Source organism: Xiphophorus hellerii, chromosome 6, assembly GCF_003331165.1.
Source record: "Xiphophorus hellerii strain 12219 chromosome 6, Xiphophorus_hellerii-4.1, whole genome shotgun sequence".
NCBI lineage: Eukaryota > Metazoa > Chordata > Actinopteri > Cyprinodontiformes > Poeciliidae > Xiphophorus > Xiphophorus hellerii.
The window spans coordinates 27,644,121-27,656,426 of NC_045677.1; the positions used below are offsets into that span (position 1 = coordinate 27,644,121).

The following is a 12,306-nucleotide window of genomic DNA, read 5'->3' on the forward strand; positions in this document are numbered from 1 at the left end:
TGTGTGTTGTCTGTTTAAAGCTTATTATGCTCTGGGGAAAAAAATCTGTAACTATTCAGCAAACATCTAAATTAAAGTGTTTATATCGTCACTTTTTATTCAAAGTGATTATCAACTTTAACTTGAAAAGCTGTGAATAGGAACCTAAAACTGCCAAAAAAAGCTTTCAGAAATCAATCCGTCTGATTATAGAAACGAAGGCCGTTAAGGTTAGCCTGAGAATAAACATCAATGCAAAAGAAAAACCGGCTGCCACAAGATTAACAAGCGTCGGGTTGGACGAGCAAATTATCAGAGATGCTGTAACCATGGCAACACCTGCTGCTCTCAGAAAAAACTCTCCGTCTTTTCAGGGATCAAAGAGTTCCAGCGACCGCCAGGCTCCTGGTTTCACTATCAAACAGCTGCACATGTTCACACCTGAGAGCCTGCAAACTGCTGCAGGCGGCAAAGAGAGAAGCTGCAGGACGCACACTGATCTCAACTTTAGTAAAAACAGCTATTCCTTGAATGTTAGCCTCAAACAAGAACTCAGTTTGCAAAATCTGTTATGTTTAATTAACCAGAGCCTTCAAACATCCACAAATGTGTTTTTATGATTCTAAGGAAGCTTTTTCAATCCTGTTTTCATTCCTGTCCTGATCATTAATGTGGGAGTGAACTCGCTGACCTCTGGGGTCATTTCCAGAAAATAACAGAATTTAATGAGGTGGAGAAGGAAGAGAATCACACAAAAATCTGAAGGATTCATAAGACTAAAAATGTGATTATGTAAAAAAAAAATGAGATAAGGTCAAATGTATTAAAATCTCATTTCAGTCAGCTCTTTACTGAAAGAGCTGACTGAAATGTGTTATATGTTAAATGTGTGTATATGTTTTGAGTATAAACACTGTTAACACTCAAAACAGTGTTTTTTTTCCCCATTAAGTATGGCTTACTTCCTATAGTCTACAGAAAGAAAAATCCCATTTTACTCAAGAGAAAAAAATCTTTATTTTCAATTTTGCAAGCATAAAAATAATGAACTCAGAGGAATTGCAGTTTTTATTTTTTGTAACTTTCCAACACCGTCGCATTCCACAAAAACATCTAAGAATGCTGAAACATTAATAGGTGCAGGTCCATGGAGTATTAAAAGAGGGAAAAGTTTTAAAAAATATTAATTATTCTGTCACCAATAAGTCTGAAAGTTAAATCCAAGTTTTTACAATAAGATCTTAAAAAGATGTTTTTTTTCTACCAATTTGGAAAATCAAACTCCATTCAAGTTAAGGTTATAACAAACAATTGCTTCATGTAAATATAGAAAACCAAATTATTTCTATAAAATAATCCTCTAAGGCAATCAACATATGAATCCAAGAACTACTCTGTTGCATGTAGCTACATGACAAATGAAAGCAAACATGAATTAGTTTGTGACGGCTTCTTTCTCCAGTAAAGATGTATTTATGGAAATCATTTACAATAAGCTTTTTCATGTCGTTGAAATGAAAAACGGTTTGTTTTATTTGTGGACATCAGTATAAATAAACACGTTCATGCTTCACTGAAAACAGAAATCTGACTTTCATTAGCAAAGCATTGAGCCACTGGTGTAGTGTTTGGATTAATTCCTGCAGAGCCGAATTAAAAGAGCAAAAATACATGAGATGGGAAAGGAATCCAAAGTGGCTTACCCAGAATAAAAAGGAATTATAATATTGGAAAGAGGAACGCTGTAAGCCTATTTTGGCAGAAGGAAGGTCTTTTGACTTCCATCAGAATATTTACCAGCAGAAAAATGTATTAATTACAGTTTACATTTATGTCCCAGTCTAAGAACTGGTTTAAGACAAAGACAAGTGAAGGGGATTGATTCAAATATATGATTTTGTTTTTCAGCTGTTTTTGTCTGACTGAGCAACACATTTTAAATAAGGACAATCTGAGTGTCCAAACTTTTTGTTCTGGGGACCAAAACTGGCTAATTTAAATTACTGGCAGGCCATGAAATTCATTAAATAATAAAAAAAAAAGCAAAAAATGTGTTTATTGTGGTTGTTTTATTTATTTAACTAGGTGAGATATTAAAAACTAAATCTTATTTAAAATAATGACCTGTCATGGATCAAGCAGCAGTTTTAGTTTAACCTACTCAAAAAAAAACATTTTAATGAAATCTGTCATTAAAAAATCTAAAATTATATTTTAAAAGGGCTTCAGAATGTTTCCTTAATAAAAAAAATAGACAATTTTCAGATTTCTTTTCTAATTTGTTGGCCAAATTTTGACTATTGTTGACTTGTGTTCAGCGGCTGAACAAAATAATTTCAAGGGCCAAACTTTGGACAGCATGGCCTGAGCTGAATAAGTGCTTTTAAACCACAAACAAGCTAATTCATAATTATGTAGAACAATAAAGATTTTGTATAAAACAGAATAGCATTGCTTCTAATGTAACCTGCTTTTTGTGCTACAAAAACATTATTTTCCATATTTCATCTTAAATCTGAGCATTTCAGCAACCAGGTGAAGCTCCATTATTTTTCTCCACTCAAAGTTCCTGCTTTGGTTTTTCATCCTTTCTCTGCAACCAGTTTTGTGCTGTGGACCGCTGCCAGGACGGCCACGATTCAATCAGCTTCACTCTGTGAGGGAACGGCGGTAGTCAGGCCACAGCCTCCTGGCAAGGCCTTTAAAAGCACTACATTTCCCACAGTGCCGTCTGTCGACTTGTGTCAAACATCTGCTTCACCTGGGGGAGAAATCTGACGGTCTGACTGAGAGTGGTGACCTTGTATAGATTCGTTTTACATCTTGTGAAGCAGATAATTACAAATATTTTCTATTTTGTCCAAAGACTTGACAGTTCTTAACCTTTTTAAATAATCTGCAAGAACCTTTAATGACGAAAAAATAAATGTTTCTGTTGGAGGTGGATAGAAACATAAACATGAAGAAATAATACATTTTCCCCTCACTGTCCAACATAAAAATACAGACAAATTTTTCTTTTTTATGTTAGTATGATCAAGACATTATTATTAGATGAATGTCTGAATAATAAAGGTATTTGATAGAATTGCCTTTTAATACTGTATTAATACTGAATTTGAAGAGAAAAATATATATTTAAAAAAAAAATTAAAATATATTTTTAAAAAACTCTCATTCTTTTTTTCTTTCAGTTTTTTAATTCAGCGAATCAAAATAATTGAAGTCATTTTAAGTTATCTAGAACAAGCAAAGTTTAGTCCAGGGTCAGAGCCAGTGGATAGCAACGCCTGCAGTTCCCCTCCAAAACAGTTGGTGGCAGCAGTTAAATATGCTTAGATTGCATAAAATTATCAATAAATGTGCATATTTTTGACTTCAAGAAAACATTTTCTGTCTCTAGTCAATTATTTGGAAAATACAGACATCAAACATCTCTTTATACAGTGTACGTACATTTAAGCAATTCCACTTTTCCCGTTATACTGACCACCCAAAGTACTTGTCCAGGGTCACAACAACATGTGAAAACTGGAATTAGACCCAGAACCTTCTGCTTGGAAGAAAAGTCCTCTACCCACTGAACCAGTCACTCCAAAGTTTTCTAAAGTTCAATTAGAAACAGACATCTTGATTCTAAAGGCAACTGGCTGTAATGCACAGCTACCACCACAGGGGGCAGTAATGTAATAATTTATTTGCCAAGAGGAACAGAACTCAGAGAAAAACACAAAGCCAAATATATTTGGTGTGAAACTCCTTCAGACCTCATTGCTGATCAATTCCTTCCTATTTTCAGATTTCTCCTGAAAACACATCGTTTCCTCTGTGTTTATGTTTCTGGCTAGAAGATGAGAAACCAGAGTCACTAAAAAGCTTTTACCAACTTTGTAGTTTCATTTTCAGCTTTTCTAATGAACTATCAAAGCAATTCCCCATGGATGGTAAAACCGGCCAACTGCATGTCGTCCATGTCCGTGTTACTGCACAAAGAATAGGCTCTCACTCTGTTGGCCTCCTTTTAAACGTCCAATTATCCTGGGTGGCAGCTCTGGCAGAAACGATCAATCAGAACAACACGCAACCAGAACGTTAAGGCAAGCATAAAAAAGTGAAGCATTTAGCAGAAAAAGCTGCACTTGGCAATTTTGCAGAGAAATCCATTTCTGTATAAGATGTTGCTCATCCAGACTGCTTAAATTGGCAGATTTCTGTCTTTCAAAGCAACAAAATATTCATCCGTCACGCCCTCTCACATTCATTTCTTGTGATTCTTCTTTCCTTTATTGCTATACCAAGCTTTAGGCTTTGTTTTCAGACTTGCTCTTATTGGAATCCTCTGATCTCAACAAGGTTAAGATAAAACCTTACTGACTAAAAAGCAAACCATGGGATCCTTCATGCATATGCATGTAAAGTAAAAACTTTCAACATTCAAAATTCTCTGTTGTGTGGAAACTATTTTAACGTGTAAACTTCCAAGAGTTACCAGTATCACAGAAAAGCAGGAGCAAACCCTGCAGGGCCAAACAGAGCAACACACTCAGAACGGATGCATGTTTGCTGGAGCTTTGATTGGAAACCAGAACACAGAGATTTCAGTCAACACAGTCAGAAAAGCAGCTGGCAGCAGAACTCATCTGAGTGACAAGTTTTCCTCTAAAGCCATCGGTTTCAACATCAACGAACTGTTAGCTATTCAGCTATTTAAAGTAAACCATAAATGGAACGGCGGTTAAATGTTAACAAGTTTTATTAATGTGCAACATTTTTTAAAGATAAAATGGTAAATGGACTGAACTTATATAGCGCTTTTCCAGTTATTTTGACCACTCAAAGCGCTTTACACTAGAGTCACATTCACCCAGTCGCACTCACAAACAAACACATTTATAAACCGATACGCAAATCGGCCTTGCCCAGAGGCACATCGACATGTGGCAGGAGGAAGCTGGAATCGAACCTACAACCTTCTGATCGCAAGACGACTACTCTACCAAAGAGCCACAGTCGCCCACATAATAATGTGATAATAAACACATTATCCCTGGAAGCTAAAAGGTTTAGAAAACAATAGTCTTGTTAGCGCTAAAGACAAATCTAAAGTATTTCACAGAAGTTTATATAAAAATGAAAATCACTTAAACTTTTACTACTCCAATGCCACAACAGCAAACCTAACCTGACCGACAGGGAGAGGAGAGCATTAATTATAGACGCAGCCATGGTGACAGTGGAGGTCAGCTGGGAATATTCATCAACGGGACAACAAGCAATCTACAAAACCTTCCTTTTATAGGCGAGAGCCGAGAAGAAAGCCAGAAAAGGCTCTGTAGCTTGTAGCTCGGATTGCTACAAGCTATGTAGGAGACACATTGACATAAGGTCCTCTGGTCAGATGAGACAAAACTAAGCTTTGCGGCCTGAATGCTAAGCGTAAAATTCACCTCACTTGAGATATGGTGATGGCAGAATTATCCTGAGGGAATGCTTCTTTGTTTATGGGTAGCAATCCAAGAAGAAAATCTTTTAGAGGTGGAGATTTACCGTCAAGTCAGACGATCCTAAACGAAGAGTCACAGCTACAGGTAGAGAGGAGAATGTGTGTGTTAAAGTGGCCTAATCCAAACCCAGATCTTTTATTAACACTTCAATATTACTGTTCATAATTGCTCTTCAAATCATTCAAAGATTTATGCGTTATGCAAAAAACAAACGTGAATTTCAGGTGGTAAATTGTGAAGATGGCAGAGTTAACCCTCAAAAGACCTGCAGCAGCAATGAAAGGTGATTCTGCAGAGAACTGACTCAGGATCGTAAATTCAATCTAGTTTCTAAAAATCTGGTTGTAGTTTATGTCTTGCTTTGTCATTTAACCAGTTAAAACAAACATAACCTCTGAGAATATCGGCCTGTCTTGAGTTGTTCTGATCGTTTCTGCTTTTGATTTGCTTCTGTATTCACATACATCTACTGTTTACCTTTAGTTTACTTTTTATTTAACTATATTTACTAAAATCATCTCCTTCAGAAACTCTAGGTAAATCAGATATTTTTACTCATTCAGCAACTCTGCAGCTTTCCACCGAGCTGGCCAGCAAGGCATCACATATGAAATGGTAATGAGCGTTGCCTAGGTGACGGTCACACCAGATCAAGCAGTGTCGGCCTTATTTAGGTCCAAGTTAATGATTAAGAAGTCCCACAGCTGAGCCTGTCCCCATCTTTCAGTCCAGAAGGAAACCAGAAGGAAACTGAATCAGCGGCTGGGACAGTGTTTACCACACAAACACCATCTGATCGGTCAGGACCACACCACAAATACAAATTACATATATATGAAAAAAAAATATTGGTAACTGAAGCCTAAAACAACAGTTGTTGTTTTTTTTACAATGCAATAAAAATAAATGTGACACGGTCTTTAAACAGAGTTTTGCAAAACTACAAAAAATGTAAACACATTTTTTTAAAATGCCATCCAATTGATTTTTAATTACTTTTTCTTATTCCATCTACTCAACGTTATCTGAATCAGAGCATGACCGAATGAGGAGGAAGTAGGGATCTAGTGGAAAGCAGAAATAAATTATAAATGAAATCAAAAGCAAAGTTGCAGGGGAGGTAGCAAAGGAAAGCACAAATTGAAGAAATAAAAAGGAAACAACAAAAACTCGATATGCTCACACATCAGGTGAGCATGCTAAAAAAAATGACAACCAGCTGCACTAAATCAAGCAATGTGCATATTAATACATATTAAGGTATACTTAGTGTCTGAACTATTAAAATAGGCATTTAAAAGCTTTTTTAGACGAGGTTTCACATATTTGCAGATGGTTGTGATCCCTGAACTTTTGTAAATACCGAACATCCAGAAGCTTTAAAGTTTTTCAGTAGAACTGTCCCAGTTATATGAAGTTCTGACTTAGTTTGAATTTTATGTATTCAGCTTTGGACTGCTGTTTACATTAGCATGCTAATATACATTACAAAATTAAAAATAGAATTTAATGGGTGGGTGGCTGTTTACATTAGCATGCTAATATACATTACAAAATTAAAAATAGAATTTAATGAGTGGGTGGCTGTTTACATTAGCATGCTAATATACATTGCAAAATTAAAAATAGAATTTCATGGGTGGGTGGCTGTTTACATTAGCATGCTAATGTACACATGCTAACTGTAAACATTTTGCATTCACAAAATGCTTAATGTTAACATTAAACAAATGTTTACATTAGCATTGCTCATGCTAATGTAAACATGCTAACATACTTTAGCATGTTTACTAGCATGTATTTAGGTATATAAGACAGATTTTCTGTAGCAAAACCAAATTGAAACTGGGCAGAACAAAAGCCAATAAGCTAAATATTAACACTATTTTTTTTTCATAAGTTGAAAGGGACTCAGGAAAAAATTTGAATTTTTTTATATTAGAAAAAAAAAAAATCAGCATTACCGCCCTGGCAAAAATGGTACATTTATAGTTTATTACCAATTTAATGTAATTAGAAGGCCTTTCTAGGATTTATTTTTGCTATAAACAAAAACAAATCTAGTCTGAATGTTTTCTATATTTAGAAAGGGAAATGAATAAAAAGCAACAACTGAAAGTCATTCCATGCAGCAGTAATAACAAAAATATAAAATCTTAACATCGTCATTTATGAGGCCAAGCTGGCTGACTTTACAGTTTCTGTTCAGCAGGTGACTACAGAGCACTATCATTTTATTTCTGTTTAGTTTTACTATTTCCAATCATTAGAAAGCTCCCACTATGCATTCATTTATAAAACTCAGAAAAAAACACCAATACCTTGCAAATCAAAGTTTATTTTGATCCATTCTGTAGAAAACATCCACATAAAATACAGTGGATTGTGATCTGACAGCAAGATCACAATCTTAAGATCACAATAAACTCCTGCATGGATTTCTAAATGACTTTGACTCAGTTATTGGAGTGTTATGTTGTACAGAAGACGAGGAAGGCAGGGAAACTACAAGTCATGATATTCTCACTGCTGTGGCTCCCTGAAGCCAAATTATTCCACTTTAAAATAGCGTTCAAATATTATTTTCACAAGGTCACGGTGAGTCATATTTGATTAAAAACTTATATACACAACCCACTGAGGACAACGTGACCCACTTACTTTTACTGTTAATGAAATGCTTAAGTTTAGGATCTTTTTGTGAGGAGAATTTTAAAAACTTCTACAAATTATGTTGATTTTACGAATGTAATGGTAACATTTACTTCATTTTTATGCTTATATCAATCCATCTATGTGAAACACCCAAAAGAGAACTGAATTAATTTTGTACTCTCCCTTTTTTTTCACTCTTGAATAGAAGAGGATCACTCCATCAACAAGCTTCTGCTGACCTACTTAAACATTTTTTCACATTGTAGTATAATTAGAACGAATTTAAAAACTATTATTCAGATTTTTCCTGCATAACTAAGTTTGCATCAATCTATCTTTCTAAGCATCCATTCAAGCTTAATTTATTCATCCATCCATCCACTTTTTCACACATGCATGCATTCATCCTGTTCAAATGTCTGGCTTGTTTTGATATGAAAGAGCAACATCTGTCCTCTGACCTGCAGCTGCATGGCTGCTACCTCTCCAAAAATGACAGACTTGATGTGTGAGCAACTAATAGGAAGTAAAGCAAAAGAAAGTGGTAAAGCTGAGTGAATTACTTGTTACAAATGTACACTATGAAAACACAAAATATTACCAAGTGTTGTTTAGTTGGACAAAACTAACTTAGAAATAACTTTTTTAATAAGAGAGAGAAGCTTGCTTTAGGTCAGTGGTTCCCAAAGATTTTCTGGGCCTCCCTATGGATTACAATAAAAAATCAACTGGGCACACACATCGTTCCACCAGACATAAACCTATACACATATTTTGTTTTTAAACTCCACTGAAGTTTATTTCACACTTCAAGTTGCAACAAAACACACTACAAACCATCTTTACAGTGAAACACTTTTGTGTAACCGTTTTTTTTTTCTTTTTTTCATTCATTCATACCGCTTCCTGCACCCCCCTTACAATGGCACTGACGCATGGAAATCAAAAAAGCTCTTTGCACTACAGGTGTTGCGTGCACTAAAGATTTATGACTATTTGTACTTTAGAAGCATAATAACAGAAAAATATACCCGAGTTGCTTTGGCAAAAACAAACCTTTTCTTTCAACCAGCAGACAGTCCAACATAAATAATTTTATTTTAGATGTTAAGATGCAGTTAGTCAGCGTGGGGCGGAGCAGTTCACCGCCTCAACCTGCATGTAGCATTCAGAATACTGCAGACAGAGGTCTGCATGCTTGTATGTATCGTAATAGTGTTCAAAAACAAAAGTTCTGCAACTCACCCTGAGAAACTCTCCACCGGTATCTTCAGGCTTTCTTTTTAGTCACCCGGTCTTAAGACAGTTGTTATTTTCAAACACAATTCTCTGGTAAGCTAACAGTAGCGTTGCACTTGCTTCTTCCTCTTCTTCTTCTTTTCTATAATGGCGGACCGCAAGCAACTTCAAGCAACATACTGCCACCTGTTGTATTATGTAGCAACACTACTTCCCACCCATTAAATTCTATTTTTACAGTTTGAATTATGAAGATAAATAAATAACACTATAAATATCCTATATATTTCCTTCAGTTCACAAAATTCCTCAAAGACTCCATTCCTGTCTTATTCTTCTTAGCGTCGCACTTTGCGCTAACTAAACGTCACGGAAAATAAACGGTCGTTTACGTGCAGTACTTCACAGACCACTAAGGGGCGCCCGCGGACCTCCAGCTTGAGACAGACATAGGAACGTTTGGAAAAGTAGCTACAGTTATAAATCACTGGATGCTGCATATAAAATCTACATTGTTTTATTTCAATGACCTACAGATCTTGACTTTATGACTTCAGTGTCTCCTCAGCAGACTGACGCAGCAGTATCCTCAGCGAGCTTCTTATATAATCTGAGGAAGAGCGCGGGATAATGAAGACGGTGACGATGAGGATGAGGGTCTCCCTGTGAGCAGCTTCTCCCTGCATCACTCACCCTGCAGCCGCCACACGGTGAAGTCAGTGGGGCAATATTAGATATCTATAAATAGATGGTATTGTGCCGGAGACGTCAAACTCGCACTTTAAATTTCCGATCAATATCTGCGTCTATAAGGAAGAAACGACGGAAGCCGGAATGTGTGCCGTCTCGTTTTTCATTGATTTGGCACTATTAGCTGTTTTCTCTTCATTGCAACAGTTTGCAATTTCAAATTTTATACAAATTCTATTTTCTAGAAACATCATTTTTATAAATATGTCTGCAGTCATTTTTGTTTACATGGCTTGTTTATGTAAATAAAACTTTTCTTATTTCATCGGAGAGGTTTGGTAACTTTATTCAACTCCTAAAATGTGTATTTAAATTTTTCAGACAAACTACATTTTGGCCACATTTTCAAACATTTTAATTTATGCATTAAATTTGTACCATCCATTATTAATTATTTAGACTTATATGTAACTAAATCTTGATATTTATCTTGTACTGATTTCAGATTTTTTGCACTTTAATTCAAATTTTTATTGTTTACATTTTTTTCCCACTTCTCATTTAACTTAAGTGTTAATGTTTCTTGCAATTATTCCTGCCACCCCCCCCCCCCCCCCACACACACACACACACACACACGCGCGCGCGTTCATACAGGAGTGTGTGTGTTCATTTATTATTTAACATTTCTGTTGCTCATTCATTATAGATTCAGATTGTTGCTTTTCATTAAAAGCTTGTTTAAACATATGAAATTGATATTAAAATGCATCTATTTTTTCATTTATCCAACTTACTCCTGGCGGTGTTGAAGGCTCATATTCATATTTTTGCACATTTTCCCTCACCTCTCGCTCCTCAGGCTCAGGGTTCCTGATTTTCCTGCCAGGCTGTGATCTGCGGAGGATTATTGTCGCGAAATGAATTACAGATCCGCCGTGTTTGTTTTTCTCCGGCTCAGGTGAAGCCCGTCGCTTCCTGATCCAGTGTTGACACAGATCACACATCTCCAGCACAAACACGTCTGGATTTGTCAGGTTCGGTAATGACAACCTCTGCAGCTGCAGCTCCAGCTCTGCTTGTCTTTAATAATCATATTTTAATTTAAAACTCACCGATTCTACTGTCAGCAGCAGCAGCAGGGGAGCAGAGCGGGGAAGCGATGAGGAGGAGGAGGAGGAGGAAGGAGGGAGGCAGGGAATCCATTTCTCGGCTGGGTTTAGTTTTCTCCGGAGGGTTTAAAAGGCCATCGGTTTCAGCGGGGTCTGCTGAGTCTCTCCTGCCGTCCAGAGCGGCCCCTCCCCGGCTGGAGGAGGCGGATGGATGCTGGGGGAGAGCAGAGAGGATGCAGGGCGTTTCTGCTGCTGGAGGCTCGGCCGCTCACAACATCATCATCGCGGAAGCGCTTCCGACTGAAACCTTTCACAATAAACCTCACGCTCCTAGAATGTTCTGCTCCATAAGAAGTTTATTTTCTAAGAGTTTAAAAAGAAGAAGGATGATGAGACTTTCAAATCATTTCTGTAGACTTTGTTTCCAAATATCGATGCATGAATTGGAAAAAAGCCGATTTTTTTTTTTTCTTTTCGGTACTTTATTCAAAAACTCATGGCAGATTTATTGGACATATGGTTTGCACATATTTAATTTGCACATTTCTAAGCAAATAATAACACAAGAACCATTGCATCATATACTAGTTTTGACTCGGATAATGAAGCTTTAAAGCTGATGTGAGATCAGCTCTAACCCAGTTTGTCATTCCTTCCTGCTTGCAGAAACCAGCATTCAAGGCTCCAACACATCTAAACCCAGTGACTAATATACTGCTTCTAAAACCTCATTAAGTTCAGTTGTGTTGAAGCAGAATAACACCTAAAACATGAAGGACACCTGTGACTTCGGACACAACCTTGAAATTTTAGATTACCTTTTTTTGAATTTTTTTCATGATGTCACCAATTTAACTTTATTCTCGTGATACTGTGAATTTATTCTTGTAATATTACAAACTTCTTCTCACGTTCCAGGATTAGTTTCATAATTGAATTGAAACTAATCAATTCAACTATGAATTGGATTCATAATCGAATCATGTAAATCATGTAAAACATGTTTTACATCCAAAGGTACACCTCCAGTTATCTCAGGTTTTGCAAAATAAGCAGAATCTTGCAAAGCCTTGATATCATGCAGCCTGGACTGACTGGCAGAGGGAATAAAAAATATATATTAAAAA

The 12,306-nt window shown here is 36.3% G+C and overlaps 1 protein-coding gene across 2 annotated transcripts in view; it reads right to left on the reverse strand.

Annotated features, from left to right (window-relative positions):
• Positions 1 to 11,467, reverse strand: part of LOC116721772 (receptor-type tyrosine-protein phosphatase N2-like) — a 189,418-nt gene extending 177,951 nt beyond the window's left edge. For both annotated transcript variants that reach the window (XM_032565721.1, XM_032565720.1), the window contains exon 1: positions 11,183 to 11,467. In XM_032565721.1, coding sequence (XP_032421612.1) covers positions 11,183 to 11,273 — 91 coding nt within the window. In that variant the 5' untranslated portion in view covers positions 11,274 to 11,467. The remainder of the gene's footprint in view (positions 1 to 11,182) is intronic.
• Between the last annotated feature and the right edge of the window lie 839 nt (positions 11,468 to 12,306).